Genomic DNA, 23,385 nt, shown 5'->3' on the forward strand with positions numbered 1-23,385 from the left:
TCCAAAATGAACACAATTTCCTTGAAAAACCAGAAATATGAATTTCCAAAATGAATGTAATTTCTTTGAATGACTAGATATATGAACTGCAACAAATTTAATGTTGGGAAAAAACCAAAAAAAAAAAAAAAATGGTGCTGGTAAAACCAGAACTTTACTGCTGCAATATTCCAAGATTTATTGAGATCCTCATGTAATCTGCAGAAAAAAACTAAGCTCTGCATGATAATTATCGAAAATTCAGATATACACTTGGAACTCAAAAGAGTGAAGCAAAATAGGGCAAGTTCATCAATTTTTTATCATTCTAAACCTTTCTTGGCAATAGTTCACAGATGACTCAACTAGTATATGCCAATGTTCCTTTCAATGATCTCATCAAGGTACAAAAGACTTGTTCGCAAAGACGATCGAAATTTGAAAACAGTCACCACTGCAAACCATTAAAATTACAACTAGAAAAAAACAATTCAACCAAGCTTAAGATGATAATATAGTGCAGGATGAATATACACAGAATATTCTAAAAAGAAAGCTGAAAATTAATGATGAAAAATCACAACAAAAATAATTAATATATAAAACAGATAGACTTCATTTATTGATCAACTTCATCCATTTTATAGACCTTTTAAAAGAAGAGAAATATCAATAGTAGCAATTTCCTAATATAGAAAAGGCTGCTTAAGTCTTACATAAATACTCTCTTTATTTTTATTTATTTATTTATTGGATAAAATAGCTGCAAAAGCTGAAGACAAAGGTTTAACATGCAAAAACTAGAAACAACAGAGTCTAAAAGCTAAGACCACATTCATCAATAAATACTCTCTTTATTGAACTCTAACTATATACATATATAAAGAACCCATAATAATAAGAGTAGTTAACTCTTGACATAAATAAAGCTGATCTAAACTAGTAATGATCATGTTTCTTAATTTCAGATAATCACACTGATATTCATCTAAATAAAATTCATCTTTTATCTGCAGTGCACCATATAGTCTCAACAAGTTTTAATTATATGGCCATCTAAAAATAGACTCAAGGCAGAAACATAATAGAAGGCGGAAGAAAAAATCAAATTGATGGAAATATTCACAAAGCACAAATTTACAAAGAATATTTACCTGAGAAGAAATCAATACTGATGAGATCAGTCATGATTCTGAGGATCCTGTTATGAGACTCCAATGAACATTTTTGCCTGCTTGTTCAACAATGCCAAATATGCAGACAACAAGCACCAACTCATAAATCTTGAGTGCTGCACAAATGAAGCAGGGTTCAATTTTCTGCTTTCTTTCCTGATACCTGAGGTAGATATTTGTCTGTTTTCAACAATGAGTGATTAGATATTAAAGTTTTAGTTCTGCATAGAATTAAAATATGAAAATATTTGTCTGGTGCTACCAACGGCATTATGATGCAGACCTGCAGAATTAGCTACCAAAACACATTAGAAAACCCAAAAGAAAAAAAAGTACGAAAAAATCAGCTGTCATAGAAAGAAGGTAACTAGACATAGAAAAGCAAAAAAACATCTGCCAAGAAAGATTGAAAAACAACCAGTTGATTTTTGCAATACAAGAAATCCTCGGCACATCAGAACACGTAAGCATTCTGTATACAGTGTAACCAAGATACGACATATTAAGACCAAATGGGAAAAACATAGAAATACATAACGTAAGCATCCTCTATATGGTGTTACCAGGATACACAGGAAAACATAGGAATACGTATCTTCTCCTTGGATAAGAATGCCATGTGCACAAGATCTACATTTAACATTCAAGACATTGACACTATCAGAAACATTAGGCTAAAATCTTAATTATTCCTTTCCTTTCAGTTTCAATCATTTAGTTTTTTGGAATCTACCTTATCTTAATTACATATATATTCTTTTTATCATTTTCTTTAACTTTTACATCACAATTCTTCATTATCTTTTCCTAATCCTTTCAATCCTTCATAATTTTTTGTATTAAAAAAAAAAATCACCATTCCAAAAATCTTACTTCACTCTGATTTGAATTTTAATATGATTAAATCCTTTCTTTGTGGTTCTATTTCTTCAGAAACGACAAATTGTACTAACTGCAATGTTATGGAGATGAGAATATAAATAATACTCATGTAAATCGACATGGACATGTATGTCATTGTTTCCCTCAACACATGTATACGTGTTGTAGTAAAACTGCCTCAATGATGTCATGCATTTAAGAATGAATATTGTTTAGACATCAGTTGTACGGAATCAATGTATGATAAAGACTTACCCCAAGAAAAGAGTTGCTCTTATTAATTTGTCCACAAATCCTAGCATTCAGTAACCATCGAACTATATAAAAGACAAAAGCAAAATCCTTCAACCTGTGATTTTGAAGCACATAAAGATGCACTGGCGTCAATATGGTAATCATGATGTATAACAACAATTGAAATAGTGACGCATACCACTCTTGCAGCAATATGGAGCCATTGGCATATCCAATCAAATTTGCATCATCCGATCTATCGCTGCAATCTTTGCTGCATTGCAAAAGCAAATTCCAGATGAAGGGTGGACAATGGGGATGCATATTCCACACGGCAGTTGAGAATGAAACTAGAATAAGAGAAGGAATGCCATATTTTGAAGTTCAATATTTAGTTAATTATGGTTTTAACTCTCTGCACTCTTTACAAAGGATTCATATTGTATGTTTCTATTGATCTTGCTATTTTATCCCGGTATCCAACCCTCAAACACCTGCCCCTTTGCGAACTCTGGTCTTCTTTCAAACACCTCGCTCCAGTACATACCCTACCAACCAATGTATAAACCCGAAGGGCATTCCGGCTTACTCAGCACCCATCGGGTGTTAGCAATGTCATAATTATGCACACAGAGAGGAGCTAGCATAAATTGTTAACATCTAGGTCACGATATCCGAGAATCTACAAGGTCAGTTTAGACACCTGATCAAATTATGTTTCCCTACATAGCCTACTTGAGAGCTCAAGCTTTCACAAGGATTGACTTGCATGATCAAACTTCCATCTCCTTTCTCTTCTTCCCTATCTTAGTAGCAGGCTTCACTGACTCAGTTGGAGCTGGATCCACGACAGGGAGGGAAGGTTTCACATAGATGATAGAATCATCTAGTGTGAATAACCGGAGAGCAAGGGATGAAATGGTAGGCATCTTCGCTGCAGCTGTAAGGGATGACCAGTACCACCACCCATTTTTAAGATTCTCAGTCTTAATCATGCCTTCAAACAAAATTGTTGCTTGAACCATCTGCAAGATAAAAAAAGAAATTGTCATTAGCAAAACCCTTGATCATCCCTTGACATGTCCAATTGATATTTAAAGATATGAAAGAAATAGAAATCTATAGAAGATTTCAAAAATAATTAAAACATTAAGAACTCTGTCATTAAGCAAAAGAAAATAAATTTCAAAAAATCAATCAAACATAATCCAACACCAACTCATGACGTTCTTTAACATGATAAATTATTGATGGTTTAACAGCACAAATAATAATAACTTAACCCATAAAATGCATTTCACAGCCCTACCTAACGTCACCTGCATTTCAAAATCCAAACAGACATCAGATATTCACTAATGAGTCCATATACACACAACTTTCTCATTGAGATGTGTTTCCAGCTCACCTACCACAGTGTGAATGGAATCAAGGTTGGTATAAAGGATGCCACCAAGACTTAATATCGTTCATGGCAGCCACATCCTCATGACAAGATCATATCACTGACTATATCTATAGTAGTGAGAAGTAAACAGTGATGAAGTACATTGAAGCAGATGAAAAATTCATGTCATCAACAGGCCCATGCTGTTAAACCAACAATTGTTACACATATTTCAAAATAACCTAAATCTTGCAGTACAGCATGGATGTACAATGTAACCTCTCAAACTTTTCTATGAGAAGCTACTCTAAGAAATTTATTGATTTTTAACTACTCTAACCACAGACATAAGAATCAAGAAAGACAAATGACTTTTTTTTTTATTGCAGCCCTATAGATGATAGAAAGAACAACATGATGTCATGAAAATTAAAATAAAATTATCCAAAGATTCATTTTGTGGCCCAAAAAAGAAAATGACAAGGGAAAGCTAGCTACCTCAGATATTGATTCTGCAGACTTGACTAGTGCACGCCAAGCACATCGCCTCATTGAGTTTGCTTTTGAAGGTCTGAATGCTTCATCAGGCAGAGCAGCATCCATATCAAGTAAGTTGATCTTAAGTCTCTTTAGGATTTGATAATTCTTGCTCACTAGTGGCCTCAGAGAAGAGTCAGGAAACATGCAGCTATTTTTTGATGCAGGGATTGCATGACAGAGATTAGCGTTCAGTTCCTTTGTTTTATTAACTATAGAGGACGTATGCTTTCCAGTAGCTGCACATTCCAGAGTTGAACCTTTAAGTATCTTCTCACCACCATCACGAACAGAAGAATTTGGAGATAACTGAGCAAGACGTTCATCCACATTATAAACATCAACTGGAGAAGCATCAACTCCTGCCCTTTGTGCAGACACTGATGGTTGGGCTTCAGAGGACAGGAAACCACTTTTAAGAGCCGGGTCAATATTCTTAAACTGATTGGAAACTAAAGTAGCATCAGGGGAATAAGTAGCTGAAGAAGGCACAAATGATGGGACACCATCTGACCCAATAAGCCCAATGTCTTTCACCAAATCCTTATTAGAATCCCTAGTTACAAACCTTCTACATATATCATCAAGGTCATATGGGCATAACTTTCTGGGAAAATTTAGTTGTTTAGAGCTTACAGTTGACTTTGTATTCTTCATCACATCAGCAATATCTGCACCAGATTGCACCCTCTCCCTGGAGCTATCGGCTCTCATTATTTTCATTCTCAATAAGTCATCACTTTCTTTGCCTTCAGCAGGATTTACAGGAGTGCACTTTCCATCACTGTGACTTTCAAACTCACTCACCGCGCAGAAGGTTTGATGGCAGGATACACAGTGGTGCCGAGAGGGCCACACAAGTTCTAGGCATTCACACCTATACATTTTCTCATCACAATTTGTTTTGGTCTTCTTACCCCGCCTTTTGAAGGCTTCATATACCTCTGCCTCCAAACAAGGGCCATACTTCTTCTCAAGAATTAGCATAGCATTCGTAGTCAAAAGATGAATATTTGTAACATTCTCATTAACGAATGACTCTGATAATGGAAGATGATTATCAACAATATGGTTACGTGCTTGATGTAACTCAAGTTTGCGCCACTGCAAGATCCAATCCTTAAGGTCCCGTTCTTTAGGGCCACTGTTCCTCAACCATCTAACAAGTTCTTCAATTTCAGACTCAGATTCATAAACCCAATAAGATGAATTGCATGAGCTGTCATTTAAATCAGAACAAGATGAAAAGAGAGAATTAGGTGTCCTTGTATTCATATGTGGCTGGAAAACTGAGGTGCTTGAAGACAATATTCCTGTATTCAGCTTGTCTGTTTCTTTTCTTTTATATCCTCGGCGCTGGGGCATATTTCCATCAACAAACAGAAACTGACGTTCACTGGGCCCACCTAATATCCAGTATAATCGACCAACAGAATCCCTACACAGGTCCCTTCTCAAAGACGACTTCATAAGCTCAAACTCCAAAGCTAAAATAGAATCCTGCAGATTTGAGATCTCCTTCCTTAAAGAATTCAACTCTAGGTTACTAGTTTCAGATTCGCACACACTGGCAACAACCGACTTGTTCCCTTGCATATCTTGGTCAAAACTAAGTATACTTCTTGCAGACATGTTGACTCCAGAACCCAATGGCATGCGCTCTGTATTCCCTTCCATAAGAGTTCCCCCATTATCAGATAACACAGAAGATCCATCAACAATATCCATGCTATGAAGCACGGCATTATTCGTTTCAACAGTTGGCACATTGTTAATGGTATGACCATCTTCATCAAAGCTTCCAACACCCACAGATCTATTTTGTAAACTCTCCTGCTCAATACCATCCATGGCATCTTCCTGAGTTCCATCCCCATCTTCTTGTGAAGGGACCACAACCTGTTCATCTGGTGTAGCATCTGCATCTAGTTTTTCAGCATTAAGATTTGATAACTGAATTCTTTGCTTTGGTCTGTTGTCAATACCATCATCACTAACATCCACTGCCATGCTATCAACCTTGGAATCTGGCAGGTCATAGAGGGTGCAAGTCTGAGGGCTACTGTCATTGTCATGTTTCTCTAGCATTTCCTTCCATTCAGGACAAATGTTCTTGCCAAGAGTACTTCCAGCACCAACATCAAGGCTGTTATCTATCGCCATAAATGACATATTCAAATTATTCTCAGAACTGTCAGGAGTACTACTTAGTTTGCTGTTAAAAGTAGAAGCTGAATGCTGCTCCACTAATGCATTATGTTTAGGTACCATGTAGCTCACACCATCCTTCCTAGCATCACCAACTCCGCTAGCTTTGGTTGCATTTTCCTTCATAGTCTTTACTAACAACATTTCCTCTTTAAATTTCAAATTTTTCCATTGCCAAGAAAGAGAACGCAACTTTTGCTGAAGATCATTTGATTTGTCAATGCACTGATCTAGATGTTCACGTACAAGTGCAGAGTTCAGCACTTCATCACAGAGAAACTTTAGCAAAAAAATTCTCTGCACACAGTAGGGAGACATGTCACAATGACAGCTAAAAAGGCATTACCCTCGTAAATTGCAAAAAATAACAACTTACCAACAAGGATCAACTACAGCATGACATAACTACCAGCAAAACCCATTACTTTCATCAATTGTAAAAAATAACAACTTGCCAACATGGAACAACTATAGCATGGGATAACAGCCAGCATAGTATAGCACAATATTAATATATGTCCACTATTAAGAAACTCATCATTATAAACTACATATACAGAGGCTCAGTAGAAATGATGATCAAAAATAATAGCATTCAGAAAGCACAAGCAGGCCATAAAATAAAACATAATGGTTGATCAGCAGTAAATGATAAAAATGTAAAGAATGTCACTACAGTTGAAAGGGCAGCTCATCTTATAAATCCATATTTTGAAAAGTGGTATTCCATATAAAATGACACTACAATGAAATGGAAAGAAATTCACTACCATAAAAAGTAAAGGACAAATGGTTTAGGTTTTTCACTGGAATAGTAAGCTATGCTGACAAATGAAACAAAATTAAAGTCTGTCGCAACTGCCATTCTTGGCTGCGTGGTGCCACATCAAGGTTCTGTACTTTTAGATGAAGCATGGTCCTAGAATGAAAGTTTTTTAAACATGAGAATCAAATCTTGAAACTTAGTGCAGCTATTAGGCATGAGATTTTTCAGTGCATGAAATGCAAGGATCTAATATCCAGACAGTGATACATGTTCAATATACAGCTTAACATGCAAGAAGATATTCAAAGAAAATTGGGCGGTTTTTGTAAAGAACAACGCAGATGAGTACTCAAACGACATCACAAAACTAACTCGGCCCATTTTATCAAAGGATACAAGCCATTCTGCTCTACCTCTAACTCCACACTGAATTTCCATACAGAGATCAACAGCTAAACTATGAATTTACAATAGATTCAGTTCAAAGTTGCAAAAAGAAGAAAAGGAAGAGCCTATCTGGGAATCTATCAACACCAAGAGACTTCCACTACTATTGACCCAAAAAAAAAAATTTTGTAAATATTTCTCCATAGCCACAAAAACCAGTTTATGGATGAAAAGGCAGCAAAGGAAAATATTTCATTGATCAGAGCAATCAAAGTTGAAAATATGAACCTCTTCTGTGCTGAACTCCCAATACTCTTTCTCTTCCATGATGTTTGCTAGTTGATTCACAACCTGTCGGGAAGCTTGAGTTTCCCCACCAAAACTTTTCTTTAGATGTCGTCTGGTAGCATAAATCTTCTGGTTTGCAAGTTGTATTTTACCTAGACCAGAAACACATGACGGACAGTGCCAGTCCCCTTCTGGAATTCGCACAAGTGGAGGGTTTAAACAATATGTATGGTACTCAGAATCACAAGTATCACAAAGTAAAACACTGTCATCATCCTTATCAATTCCACAAACTTTGCAAACACCATCTTCCCAAGGAGCTTTAGGAATATCGTAAGGACCAACTAGGATATTATCTAATTCTTTCTTTCTTTCAGGATCTAAGGATGTGTTGTCCTGAAATTTCTGAACTACATTGAGTACCTGACAAACAAAATCATAGGGTGAAGCATAAGATTAAGCAGCATTAAAGCAATACAAGTTATCGTTATAGAAATGCAGGAAAAATAATGGTAATCATCACCCAAAATATAATGTTTAAATAGCATATCAACCTGATATACACTTAGAATCTAGGTGCCTTGCCAATTGTAGGAAAAACTACCATCAAATTGGGATAATAGTGCCTAGTTGGACAATGTCCCAAGAATGCAACTTGGTCAACGCTCCAGCCAACCTCACAGTTTCTAGGGAAACATCCTCTACACAATGTTCCAGCCCAGCACCAAACACCAAAAAGAGGAACCACTACTGAACATGTGGCTCTATGACTTATAATGAATTTGTTTTGCAACTATGAATGGGGTTCATTGTACTGAACTCTGCTGATGACAGACAACAATGGCCTACAAAGTAGGCTACAGCTTCTTCTTGGTGCAGCACACTGTCTACACAACCCAAACTGAAAAGCCAAAAATATACTAAACAAGCATCATTTTAAAATCTAAAACAAGCCCAAAGGTCATAACTCATAAGCCTACAATAAGTGATCATTGTGATGTGACAGAAAAAAGTACAAGGTAAGCTTAGAGAAAAACCTCAATTTTTATACAGCTCTTCAAAATTTTGCAACTGTGTTTCAGCTAACTGCAACAAATTCGGCCGATCTTTATATGCCATACGTATGTTTCTCCAGACCTACCAGCGAAGAGAAAGAACAAGTAATTTCTCATATGGGAGATGGGTTCACTTGAAAAAAGGAACACAACATGAATATCAAGAATTAAAAAAAAAAATGACTAAACCAAAAGAAAGAAAAAAATATCAACTATCTGCATCCGCTTCATTTTTGGGAAGACAAATCACTACAAGTAATATTACCATAGAGTTGGCAACTTGGCATTCACAAACATCTAAATTGAAATTCAGCAAGATAAATGTTAACAAGCCACACAAGCAGAAGGGAAACATCATAACTTTTGGATGAAAAGTCCAGCTTTCTTTCAGCATGTTAAAAGATCAGCGTTGAATGCATTGTGTCTGAATTGTAATAAAAAGCTTTAGCCAGCTTATTGTTTGATTCCAATAAGGGGTCATGTAGCATCTAGCATGCCGTAAGTAAAGGACCACTATGTTTCACAATGAAACCAATAATTTCACAAAATAAACATGCTTTGTTGCACCCCAGGTGGTCTAAAGAGCTTGTGTGTTAACATTAAGCAACACATTCACATTTCAATAAAAAAGCAACTCTAATGAATATTTAGATGGCTAATCTCCTAGAAGTAGAACTCATTAGGTAGCCGTGTTATCTGATCGAAGTTTAAATCACGGATAAGCTAATGACCAAACATAGAAAACAATTTAGAGGAAAGATGTCTACATATACTTCCTGAGTTAGCTCAATAATGGATGACGCCCATTAATTAAAGACAAATTGATGTCCCATACCCTGAAAATTCCGCATCTGCTTTAAATTCAGTTTGAGTATTTAATTTATTTTGATTAAACTAGGGGTTTGTGCTCAAGAATACAGTATCTCTGAAACAGTTGGTTAGTTTTCTGCAGTGTAGGTGAAAATGATAACATCCTCTGTCATTCGGTTTCAAGAGGATAAAGTGATGTGGAGAAATCAAGTTCAATTAGATTGGCAAGCATTAACCTATAGTGTTTCTCACATTTGACAAAATTGGTATCTATAATGATCTTTGGTATAAGTTGATAGAAATTTGTGTGAGTGGCATCATTTGTAGAACAAGAATCATTTCAGCTCTGTCTTATACAAAATAGAACACCACTGCAAGCCAACAAAGAAGTTACCCACTTACATGTATTATTGCTCACAATAACCCTATTTGGTCCATGCCAAACTGCCCCCAAGTGTGTTTGGAATGGCAGATCTGGAAGTGCGGCATTTTCAATTTGTGTTGGTAGTTCTGATACCAATAACAAAATCCCCGAGATTACTTTTTAAGAGATGAGCATCAATGCTCATATAGACATGCTTGATAAAAAACTAGCGAAGATGTTGCCACCACCAGACATTGGCATCAATGCCAATTTCAACAGACCAGTGACCATGGGAAGGAGCAACTTCCATGGTGACAATTGTGCACAGTCAATGGGTGAAGTTGAACAAACAACGTAGGAATGGTAAGTCATTGATAGCATTGTCCACTCAGTCAGATGCAATGTAGTCAGGTCACTGACATAGTGGCAGTGCTGTCTGAGACAGCCCAAGCATGATCAGGCAATGTCACGAGTCAATAGCATGACCAGTCCAGAAAGAATAAACAAAGCTACCAATCTAATGCCATATACATAGTTTGAAATATTGCAGACAAACTACATAAGCTTCAGCCAGTTACAGACCAATATTATGTTCCAAAATGCTTTGCTATGACTACAAAAGAGTGAAGTGCTAAATGCAAACACTAGTTAAATCCATATATAATAGAAATGTTCCCAAAGTGATGATGCAGGATAATTTGATGAGTTGAGGAATATTGGCATCTCTAATTAATCTCCAAAGGCTAGGACAAGGATTGCATAAAAAATACTACTCTTATAACTCATCCAATAACATGCTATATAACACATGAATGCAAAGAGAAATAGGGCATCCTTCATCCCTGAAATTTTCAGATTAACAACTAAGGTAAAGGAAAGATAAGTTGAAGAAACTAACCTCTTGAACATCTTCGTGAAAAGCTTCATGAGATCCAACATATGCGCCAGCTGCCAGTCTTAAATCAACTGTACGAAAATCTAAAGGGCGGGAAACCATAGCTGGTGTACCAAGAATACCCTCATCATCAATGTCATTTGAAGTCAAAAGTGTAGTACCAAGCAAGTTGCAAAAAGCTTTTTCTTCATCAGCTGAAGCACAGCGACGTAGAATAATGCGACATCTTTTCATAATGGCATCTGAAAGAGAATAAGAGCATTTCTCCTTTCTTGCCTTCTTAGGTTTTTGCTGATAATTTCCACTAGTAACCTCACTAAGCAACTGTAGGACCGCTTTCTGTGCATAAGCAAAAGCAAAAATTAATTACTACTGAAAAGGTTCACCTTCAACTACAAGCACATACAATCGGTTGATTATCTAATTTTAATAAAAAAGTACATTTCATGACAAACAAAGCCATTCTACCCACCAAACTTGCATGTTGATGGCTTCAAGTTTTTACATTGACCTCAAAATAGTTGTGCCTCTAGACTTATTAAGCAGGTAGCATAAAATTATCTGAGGAAGGATGCAAATGTTCAAGAATTTGATCACTGTATAAGCTATATAAATATAGAAATAACTTTGTGCTACCTTCTAATAATATTACATAAAGACATTTCTAAACCACAAGAGCAATGATCTTTTCATTTTCAAGATACTTAAAAATAGAACTCCACAGAGAAAGATAACCCAAACCATTGAACTTCACAGCAACCAGCAAGATCCAGATAAGAATTATCTACTACTTTAGTGTTAAACAGTTATTCTGTATAAAGTAGAAACACCATGTTCAAAGATTTGCCAGCCCATTCATTTGAAAGAACCTAAAAGCCAAAACCTCTCCAGTTATTCAAATAATTCTTTGTTTGATAACTAGTCAACAATTTCCTCACAATATCAGAACACTCACAACCATGATGAGTTGAAAGTTATCAGCAGACTACATTTAAGATTATTAAAGAAAAACAAAATCTTCACAATTAATATCACCATGGAGTTCATGTCTACCATACAGAAATCTAACAGTAAGTGATTTTCTGCATTTCACATTCTAATTCTCTTCATATTAAATCCACCCAAACATTTCACCTTTTCTGAAAATCCAGTTATGATGCAAGACAAATTTTATGGTGTTCGGCATTCAAATGCTGTATACAACTCAACATTAAACAGGAAATTACAAATCAGCAAAAGCCAAGATAACACCAACAGATCTAAAAAGAGGTAAACTCAATACAAATTAGTAAAAATGAGAAAATTACCCGAAGCAGAAGGTTTAGTTCTGTCACAGAATAAACAAGAACAAAAGTATCAAATTTCAGGTTGTTAGGTCACATCTATTTGAACTATATATTACAAATCAAGATTGATTATCCAGAAAATGGCAGTAAACTGCAAGACCATGCAGCTATAATTCCACTATTTGGAAATTGATCATTATTTTAAACCACATTGCAATGCTGTAGAAGTTTTAAAATTCAAAGAGCATTGCAATGCTGTACAAGTTTTGGACCTCAAAGGAGAATGAACAAAAATTTTGAGCTATTGAGATATATCATCTTCCACAGTCAAAAATAGTTATTGGTAACTTTCAGGCGGTAGAAAAACGAAGCGATACCTTGGTAGGGCCTGATGCATTGCCCTTATAAACCGCCTTGCTGATAGAGTGTTCTAAAACTTCTCTTGCCCAGTCTGGAGGATCTTTAGCCAAAGCATCATAAATACATCTTCTAATCCGTGTACCTACATTAGTGGGCAGCTTTCGCACAGGTTCTAATGGTTTTGCCCACTCAGGAAGACCGCCACCACTTGTAACTGCAGGCTCGCACACACTTGCGGAATCAGAATCCTTAGATTCTACAAATAAAATCTCATTTTCTCTCGTCGCCGAATTGGATATTTGCCTTTCAGCCTCCGCTAGCACCTGAGCATTAACAAAGTTAGTATTGAACAGTTTACAGTTAATATACCTAGAATTTATGCTGATAAGTGAAATGTTTCAAAGTAATGACAAGCTATTTATATAATCAAAAAGCAATGCATAAGGAGATATAGTACTTTATAATGGGGCATTAAGTAAAACGACAAAAGACAAAGTCACCACTCCTGACACGTGGTGAGGTCTGCGTATGGGCAGCCAGCACGGTGTGTTATTTTTAAGTTGGTTAATCTGTTAATATAACTGATTTCAGGTCCAGTGTATAGCGATTTTGGGCACTGTCAATATAAGGATGTCAGTCTAGGTTATAGCCATTTTGGACATTGATAAACAACGAAGGTATTCACTAGGCCATTGCTGTAACCTTTAAGTAGCGGGATCTAAAGGTTGATCAAACTCAATCATCATTCGAGTGTTTTCAAAAATTTAATTCTGACCTATATTTTAAACATCTAGGATTCACTTGCCCAGCCAACTGACCATTATACATTACGCATTCCTTTTCATTAATCATGCATGGAACAATGTTGTTTGACAAAAATTTTATATATCCCAGATGTCATAGATGGCATGAACTTTCAACGACATTTAAATTAAATCCGACCAATCACAAGTTGCACGATTATGGCAAGGTATATCCTGATTTCACTTGTTTCCATAACAATATCAAGCCAAAACAGTTTAACAGTCTGACTATTCCCAACCAAAAATAGCAAATTCTTTTGTTGCTTACAACAGAGATTTCAACAGTTTTGGCAAGACTGATATAACTAAAAATAAAAATTACCATCTGTAGACAACCTACATTTAAAACTTGGCTTCTCTCTGGTCAAAAGTAACTTAAGTATCATGTCAGTGCTCAATCTTGTGTTGCCTGAGCTAAGCATTGCACGCCAAAATTGGAAGAAATTGAACACAAATATGCAAAAATATTATGAGCATTACCAATTTAGCTTTCCAGAAAATCACAGATTCATTACAAATATTTGCACAGAAGGAATCTTGCATTAACCGCATTGACTTACCTAATTAAGAATTAAAAAAAAAATGGATCCCGCAAAACATAACTTCCATACTTATCATACTGTAAGTTAATATGCCCTAGGGCAGCAAAGAGTTTAATGAGCATCACTAGACTTGGCCTTTAAGTTAACTGTGCTATATCACCATGTACATACTGCATTCTACCAACTGGAAATTTACAATTGGATATTCGGCTTGCAGCCTCTGGTAGTAGCTGAGAACTGAATAAATTAGTATTAAATAGTTTGTCATTAATATATATGGAATACATGCTAAAAGGTGAAACCTTTCAAATTAACAGTAGGCTATTTACATAATCAAAAGAATGATGCATAGGCAGACATAGTACTTTACAATGGGGCGATAAAAAAACTGAAAAAAAGACCAAGTTCCGGCTCTTGACACGTGGTGAGGTCTACGTAAGGGTAGCCATCATGGTGCGGTATTTTAATGTCGGTTTATATTTTAATACAACTGATCTCAGGTCTAGTGTACAGCAACTTCGGTCACCATCAATATAAGGGATGTCGGTCTAGTTTATAGTGATTTCGGACATTGTTAAACAACAAAGTTATTCACTAGGCCATCGCTGTAACTTTTAAGTAGGAGAACCTAAAGATTGATCATATTCAATCACCACTGAAATATTTTCAAAAATTTTAGATCCAACATGTTTTAAATATATAGGAAGCATTTGCCCAGCCAACTGACAACTGTACATTATACATTCCTATTTATTAATTATACATTAAATGATGCTATTTAACCAAAATTATCGATATTCTAGAGGTCATAGATGGCATGCACTTTCAACGACAATTGAAATCAAATCCAGCCCATCACAAGTCGTAGATTATAGTCAAGTTATATTCTGATTTCACTTGCTTCCATATCAATATTGAGCAAAAACATTTTAATGGCATGGATATCCGCAACCAAATAAAACATATTCTTTTGTTACTTACAATAGAGATTCCAAATAGTTTTGGAAGACTGATATAACTAAAAGAAGCTACATTACCATCCATAAACAACCTACATGTCCAACTTGGCTTTTCTCTGGTCAAAAATAACTTAAGTACCTCATCAGTGCTCAATTTTTTTTGCTGCCTGAGCTAAGAAATTTCAAGCCAAAATAGCAAGAAATTGAACAGAAATATGTAAAAAAATATTATGAGAATTACAAATACAGGCTTCCAGGAAATCACAGATTCATTGGAAATACTTGGGGAGAAGAAATTCACACATCAACCATATTAACTTATTGAGAATTTAAAATGTGGACAATGCAAAGCATAACTTCCATGCTCATCATTCTGTGAGTTAATATTCAAAAGTCATAAGAATGCAAAAGGCCCTTGGGCAGCAAAGTGTTTAACGAGCATCACTAGATTTGGCCTTAAGTTAACTATGCTATATCACCGTATTACTACCAATCGGGAATTTACATTCAATGAATGGTAAGAAAAATATTGTTTTAGTCCTGTTCTCCTCTTACCAGTGCATCTGCCTCGATCCCAGCAACACCCACAAGTGATCCACAAAGGACACCACCATCACCATGTAGACAACGGAACAATTTCAAGCCTTCACGACTACAAACTTCAGGAGAATCCACAAAACCATTGATAGCTGAAACAGCCAAAACATATCGCCGTGCTAACTCTGGCCACGTCAGTCCATTAACAGGAAGTAAATCAATCTTGTCTTTTCCAGGGAGTGTGTGTTCCAATTCTTTTCTTCTTCCACGTCTTGATTTTTGTTCTCTAGTGTCAACGCTTGGATCTGCAAAGACTGCCACCTTAGACAGAAGCTCACCAACTAAAACTTTCAGCAGTGAGCTATGGGCCTTCGCCAAAACAACACCAGTACACCGGCCATAAGTATGCGATGCAAATTTAGCAAGCTCAGTTTCCTTCCTAACTCCAGTTTCAATGGGAATGAATTTGTAATCACTCTCCCCATGGACTGGAGATTCAGATTCACCAGTCCTAAACATAGCTGGGCTATTTGACTTTTCAGTCCTCTGTGAAATCACACCATTGCTATCCTTAATCTCCCTTTCAAATTTCTCTAAATGATCTGAGCCACTGGACCATGGATCAATAAGCTCGTCTTCTAGTTCTTCAAAACTCAAAGGTTCCTTAAGTCCCAATATTTCATGGAAACGCCATAGCATTTCCCATATCTGCACAACAAAATTTGACAACTATAAGAAATATAAATTAAGGTTGGGGCTATTAACTGGGCATATAACAGAATATGCCTCTCAATTAAAAGATTTCATTTCCAATATATACGGTTAATTCAGCTTAGGTAATAGGCATATCAGAGAGTACCTGGAAAACATCTCCAATAAGATCTGCAGGAAGCTTACTTTTCAAGGGATGTCCTGGGAGAGGATGGTGACCTGCTGCCTCTTGAAGCCTGACATTTGTATGCTTGCTATTCATACCAAATGATGCACCTTCATCTCTGGCACAATCACCATTCTTTTGCATGGAAGAAAGCAACCCATTTCCAACAGTCAATGATGTTGAAGAGTCATTTCTATCATTCAAAAACTGGTAATGAACACAAGCACGAGAACCAGGAAGCTTTTCCAAAATCTCCTGCACAAAAGCCATATCTAATCCAAATCTGTCCTGGTCTAACCATTTGGCTAACGAGTTGCATGAAGCATCTAGCTCCTTATCAGTCATAATCACTCTTGGGCAATCAATTGGACCAGAAGCAGAAGAAAATCTAGCCAGGGAACCAGAACCATCAAAAACTTTTGCATCATCTGAGTGTGATATTGTTCCATTATTATGCTGACAGACAAACTTCACATGGCCTGATTGCTTGTACACCTCATGGCAGGCATCTATTAGAGTCTGAGATAACAATTTCCATACTGAAGAGGACGATCTTCCTTCTACATAGAACTCCCCAATTTCATCTCTTGAATCACCAGGCTTCTCTGTATGGGGATGAAACTGAGTTGCAGAAGCTTCTGGATTCTGAATGTCAATTTGCATAAATGAACCGGGTGGTGCCTGACAATGATCACTGCTAAAGCATGACAGAACATCTTGATCTTCAGGATTAGGATCAGAAAGAAGATGTAGAATTTCATCATCTTTATTAGAATTAGCATCAATAACCATGCTGCTGCTAGCCACACTTTCTGTTATATCAACTTTTTTGACTTTATCATGAAATAGAACAGTTGCTGCATTCGGAATTGGTGACAAAGAACATGGATACCTTCTAACCTTAAACACAGGTCCAGAATCACCACCATCTGAAACCTCACACTCAAAAAATGAGCCTGTAATTCTATCGTGCCAGCATGATAAATATCCTATGGGCCAAATATGTGTGCAATCATGATATCCCACATGTAAATCAATTTTTCCAAGGGAGAGAATGAAGAAATCCTCATACTGAACAGGAAGATCAACCTAGAAATACAGAATCAAATATACTGATTATTACAATCACAACAGGAACTTCAACCAAAGCAGAAGATTGGGCGTGCATCTATGTATAATAAAAAAAGGGTTAACATATGCACATGTCAGTTCTAGTCGATCACCTAATACAAATAACTGCCAATAAAATTAAAAACATGCATGAAACAATTATGAATGAGAGAATAAAGATACTTACAACCGAAGCTTGAGTTTCACAGCGAAGATCTTTCCCCGTGAAAGATTCCATAGCTTGTGAGAGACTAGGTATGTTGGAGGACTGAGGTTCCACGACCCCCATATCAGAAGTACGCTTCGCAAAATAACCACTCCTGGACTTGTCTTGATTATCAGCTAGCACATTGGTCGCTGTGGTTCCTGTGTTCTCTTTCCTTCTCCTCCTAGGGCGTAGTGACTTCTCGTTTCTTTCATCCCGAACATTTGATTTTAGCCCAAGATAGTGGGCAACATCAAACACTGACCCAAACCTCTTTCCATCTGGAGCACAATAAATAATATGTGAATCAGATCTGTTCGCCTTTTGTTTGAAGTCTACATGCCAACCTTCACCAAGAAATCCTCCTCTTTCCTTAATGAAATCTCTCAAGGCCTGAATTAGTGTATCTTCTTGCAACTGGCTGGATGCCCAGATAGGAGAGTTATATGCAGTAGTCCTTTCTCTGAGCAAAGAGCCAAAACCAGGAGCCGGTGAATTTCTAATAGTACTTAGTCCAGACTGTTCTGGATCTTCTGCACTCATTGTCAAAGTCCTGGCCACTGAAGCATCAAAACTATTCCCTTCAAGATTTATGTTTATCTGAGGAAATTGCCTGCCAAAGCCACCAAAAGGATCCCCACTATGATTGTTTGTTCTGCATATTACAGCAGTTAAATCAGTAAAACTGCATCTAGAATTTTCATTCACTAACAAAAACAACCAACAAGAAAGCAATTCAAGCACTACTAACTGATAAGCATGAACTATTCCAAAAATAAAAGGGGAAAAAGGGTCTTAAACTGCATCACAATATTTTTAGCACAAAAAAGTTATGCCAGGTAAAAAATTTCTTTCTCATTCAATAAAATAATTAAATAAATACATCTAGGTTGCAGAAAATTCAAACTTGACAAAAAGATTAATCAGCGAAAGGTTAGGTCAGTAGAAGCAAACAATAGCAGTGGTGCAATAGAGGGAGGAAGGGCATAGCTTCTTTCCAAAGGTAACCGAAATGGAAGAAATCAAAGGCCCTTGAATAAACTCAGACAGACTAGCAAAGCAGAAAGACTTCAGAGTTAACAAAATAATCTGCAAGCACTAGAAGTAAGTTGGTAGAGGAATTATCTAAAAGAGAGCTACTAAGTATTCCAGGCTTCTAACCAACAAGTCAAGTTTGAAAGTCCTTCCCACTCAGCACACTGGCAAATCCAATTAAACCTATTTTAGCTAAGTTATCATCCAAAATGGGTCTGAAGTTTAATACTTAACAGCATGCAAGTATATGAATAAATATGCAATTGGCTCCAATATAATACTTTCCATTTATCTAACGTTTGTCCAGCAAAGGAAGGGAACAGTTATCAGTACATATTAAATACATGCTGGTCGCATTGGTAAGCAAAGGGTGACCAGAAACATTAGTAATCACTAATCAGGTATAACACAGCAGATGGAGGGAATTATATACAGTATTTCAAATACATTTGAGAAACAGGGGGGACATCTTGACAAAAGGAACGGTAGGTCAATGCTAAGATAGCATTTGACTTGAATCCAAGTATCCAGTATCAATGAAAAGTTTGTCCCAATTTAATAACTCAAATCACTATTATTGGAAACCATCTTTTATGCTGTTTAAAGGTCACTGCTATTACCACCAGGAACTATCAACCAGCAAACTATAGCAAATTCACTTAAACTATTTGAAAGTCCCAAACTTGATGCACGCTATAATCTGGTGACAAACAGCGAGCAGATTTGTCAACACAAACTGTCAATGTCAAGCCATTTGCATGTTCAAATCTGCATGCCAATGAGTCCCAATTGTTATGAAAATAGCATATAAATGAGCAATAAAATACAGCTCCAGTTTAAACAAACAATTATTCGATTTGCAATGGCATTTTTTTTCTCTTGATCAGACGCCCAAGTAATTATGCACATGATTTGCATGTTGCTATTTTTTAATTTTTCATCTAGAGTAAGACAAAGTTCCAATTTAAGGTTTAACCTGCAAAACTCTTTATTTTGACCATGCACCAAGGATACTCATACATATCAATAAGATATACCAATCAGTTCAGCTAGGCGACAAAGAGTTAAGGTATCTGCTCCAACCATGCACCAAAGATACTCAGACATATCAATAAGATATACCAATCGGTACAGCTAGACGACAAAGATTTAAGATATCGAATCCAACCCCGAGACCAAACTCATAAAGAGAGACCTATCAATACATTTTCCAATTGTTAAAAATCAGATAGGCGTCTACATTAATCATTTAACGGTGAAATACAGATATTACTTTTTTTAATAGCATGATAACAGTAAAGAAAAAGACAGTTCATCAGAGGAGCTCTGGATATCTTTCATCTACCTTGGACTTTACATGCTAAAACAAGAAACAAAATATAAATTCAGCTTTTATTAATATATAATGACAGAATGCTGCCAACGACCAATAGGTCAATTGACACCGGGTCCCTTGCGTAGGGCATTCATTTCGGAGAGACCCGGGATCAAATCCCACTTCGCGCAAGGTGAGTGCACGGTTTGGTGAGCAATGCTCCCATGTGCATGCCCCTGACTTACCCTTAGATGGGAGGCGCTTGTCGTCTATTTGTCAAAATGACAAAATACTTAGCGAACTTTGAATATCTATCATCTTCTTAAGATAAAATAGTATCATGCTTCATCAGCACATATCCCACCTCTCCTTCAGAAATACTAAACATAGATCCAATCAGTCAATCCAATCAAATGTTCAACCTATAAAGTTCATATATAAAACACACAAACACTATGCATCATTTATATCAGCATACCTTAGTAAAGCGCTAGCAGCAGGAACAACCTCAGCATCACAAGGATACTCAGGCAGATCAATAAGATATACCAATCAGTACAGCTAAACGACAAAGATTTAAGGTATCTGCTCCAACCAAGCACCAAGGATACTCAGACATATCAATAAGATATACCAATCGGTACAGCTAGACAATAAAGATTTAAGATATTGAATCCAACCCCAAGACCAAACTCATAAAGAGAGACCTATCCATACATTTTCCAATTGGTAAAAATCAGATAGCCTTCTACATAAATCATTTAACAGCTAAATGCAGATATTGCTTATTTTAATAGCATGATAACAGTAAAGAAAAAGAAAATCCATCAGAGGAGCTCTGGATATCTTTCATGATTCATCTACCTTGGACTTTATATACTTAAACAAGAAACAAAATATAAATTCAGATTTTATTATGATAGAATGAAAGAATGCCTGCCAAACTTTGAATATCTATCATCTTCTTAAGATAAAATAGTATCATGCTTCATCAGCACATATCCCACCCCTCCTTCAGATACTAAACATAGATCCAATCAGTCAATCCAATCAAATGCTCATCCTATGAAGTTCATCGATAAAACACACATACACTACACATCATTTATATCAGCGAGCAACAGAAACAGTCACAACCAGAACAAATGTCCAGTCATTTTCACCATCAACAACAGTCAATCCATCAACATTATCAAAACAACAAGTAGAATCGGAACAAAATCCGCATCTTTAAAAGAAAAAAAAGAAGATCAAAGAATCAGCATACCTTAGTAAAGCGCTAGCAACAGTAATAACCTCAACTTCAGCATCACAAGGGGGCAACTCATTGATATTAAGCAGCCTCGACACCCCAAGCGTCCACCTTTTCTTAGGCACACCACGGCGCTGGCACTCAGGGCAAAGCCAGTCATCAGGAAACTGGCGCATCCGGATCCGAACACAGTTCAAATGGAACCCACGCTCGCAGCCATCACAAACCATAGTGTTCCCACGAGTCTCAGGATGGCCACAGATGACACAAGAAAGAAAAAAAGGGCCAACCCCAGCCTCCCCAGGGAAATCCGCCGGCGGGTCCGCCGGTCGGGATAACTCTGCAATGGATCTGGCAAGCAAGAGCATAGGCATCTTGGGAGGAAAATCCATCGGTAAAAACGATTGGAATGGTATTCCGCGTTGGCGCTAGGGTTGGAACAGGAGGTGGAGCTGGGGCAGGGGAAGGAGGTGGGATTGGAGCGGAAGCTGGGGATGGGGAAGGGGATGGGGTTTGGGGGATGGGAGGTAGTTCATTGAGGTCGATGACGAAAGGAACGGGGCGAGAAGGGTCCATCAGAGAAGGAGAGAGAGAAGCATGGCGGAGAAAACTAGGGTTTGGGAGAGAGGAGAAGGAGGAGAAGGGGATCGCGGGGAAGCGTCGAGGGAGAGAGAGAGAGAGAGAGAGAGAGCTGGAGAAGAAGGAGAAGGAGAGAAGGGGGCCACGAATCAAGCGTTGTTTTGTCGGATGCGAAGAAAGGAAAGAAAAGGATGCGGGGAAAGTCTTATCGGATTCGGGTCGGATCCTTTGAAAAAGACCCGTTTATAAATAAATAAATATATATATATATAAATAAACGATTTCTTTATTCGGTTTTTTTAAGGGGTTTTATGAATATATACAACCACAGTTTGGTACAGTAAACACCACAGATTGTGTAAAGGGTTCATTAGTAACAGTTGAGATCGCATATTGATTAAAGGGTTTATTAGTAATAGTTGACATTTTACTTTTTCATTGTACTACTGTTTATAAGCATAATAATACTGTTTATTAAACGTTGGATTTTTAATCCACCTGCCTACATCAATGTTTATATAATTTATAAACGTCCTCTGATGATTAATGCTCTATATATATATATATATATATAAAGATTAAGTCTTATAGGGACGTTCATAGAAACCTTCTCAAATTTTAAAAAGTGAGAGAAAATGGGGTAGAGAGAGACAGAGAGTAAAGTGGGTAGAGAATAAACGAGTAAAAATTTTAGGAGGTCACCGTACTATAACCATTTTCCACTTTGCTTATTAAATTTCAATTTATTTCTTATTAGTCATCCTACATTGATTTTCTTTCACCGGGAGATCACCCATAAAAATCCTGTCAAAAAAATTGAGTTGACCACCGGAATTGCCTGAGTTGGCTTGGTGACGTGTCCAATCCAACTCAGCCAATTCCGGTGGCCAGCTCAGCTTATTTGACCGGATTCTTATAGGTGACCTCTTGGTGAAAGGAAATCAGTGTAGGGTGACTAAAAAGAAGCAAATTGAAATTCAATGATCAAAGTGGAAAATGATTATAGTACAGTGACCTCCTAAAATTTTTACCCAGAGATAAACCAATAGTAGCTCAACAATAACCCAATCTTTGTACCCCGTTAAGAATGGATTGATAATTCACTGTGTTACTATTTATAAGCACATTAATATTATTTCTGAAACCGTTGATCACCGTTGGATTGAAATCCAATGATAGAGGTAAACATCTGTATATTTAAAATCTACAGATGAAACTCATCCTCATGTATATATATACTTGAAAATGTAACCCCGTAGAGTTTGTTATTTGGGATTTTATATTAGACTTTTATTTTATTAATATTTGTGGAGAAAAAAATTAGATTTGAGGGAAAGCCGTTTTAAAATTTGTAATTGTATGTGTTAATGTTTGGTTAAGAAAATTTTATGACTTTTTTTTTTCTTAATCTGAATCAGAACATTTTTCTCTGTCCGATTAAATCATTATAATGTGATTTATAAATTAATATCTTTTAGGGTTGTTTATGTTAAGTCAATAAAGTTTTGCATGACTTTGGAAATAGTTTGAATTTTGAAATTTTACATGGAATGTTATT

The 23,385-nt window shown here is 36.6% G+C and overlaps 1 protein-coding gene across 1 annotated transcript; it reads right to left on the bottom strand.

Annotated features, from left to right (window-relative positions):
- On the bottom strand, nt 1–21,766 carry LOC120279030 (methyl-CpG-binding domain-containing protein 9). The gene is made up of 13 exons (XM_039285866.1): nt 21,264–21,766; nt 17,629–18,301; nt 16,314–17,420; nt 15,473–16,162; nt 12,631–12,936; nt 10,971–11,306; nt 8,887–8,980; nt 7,844–8,271; nt 4,156–6,699; nt 2,470–3,295; nt 2,292–2,385; nt 1,134–1,334; nt 1–198 (listed from the first exon to the last, which is right to left on the bottom strand). The coding sequence occupies exons 1-10, from the start codon at nt 21,638–21,640 to the stop codon at nt 3,044–3,046; spliced, it is 6,807 nt and encodes a 2,268-aa protein (XP_039141800.1). The 5' UTR covers nt 21,641–21,766; the 3' UTR covers nt 1–198; nt 1,134–1,334; nt 2,292–2,385; nt 2,470–3,043.
- Nucleotides 21,767–23,385: the final 1,619 nt, after the last annotated feature.

The sequence above is a fragment of the Dioscorea cayenensis genome, chromosome 16, assembly GCF_009730915.1.
Source record: "Dioscorea cayenensis subsp. rotundata cultivar TDr96_F1 chromosome 16, TDr96_F1_v2_PseudoChromosome.rev07_lg8_w22 25.fasta, whole genome shotgun sequence".
NCBI classification, from domain to species: Eukaryota; Viridiplantae; Streptophyta; class Magnoliopsida; order Dioscoreales; family Dioscoreaceae; genus Dioscorea; species Dioscorea cayenensis.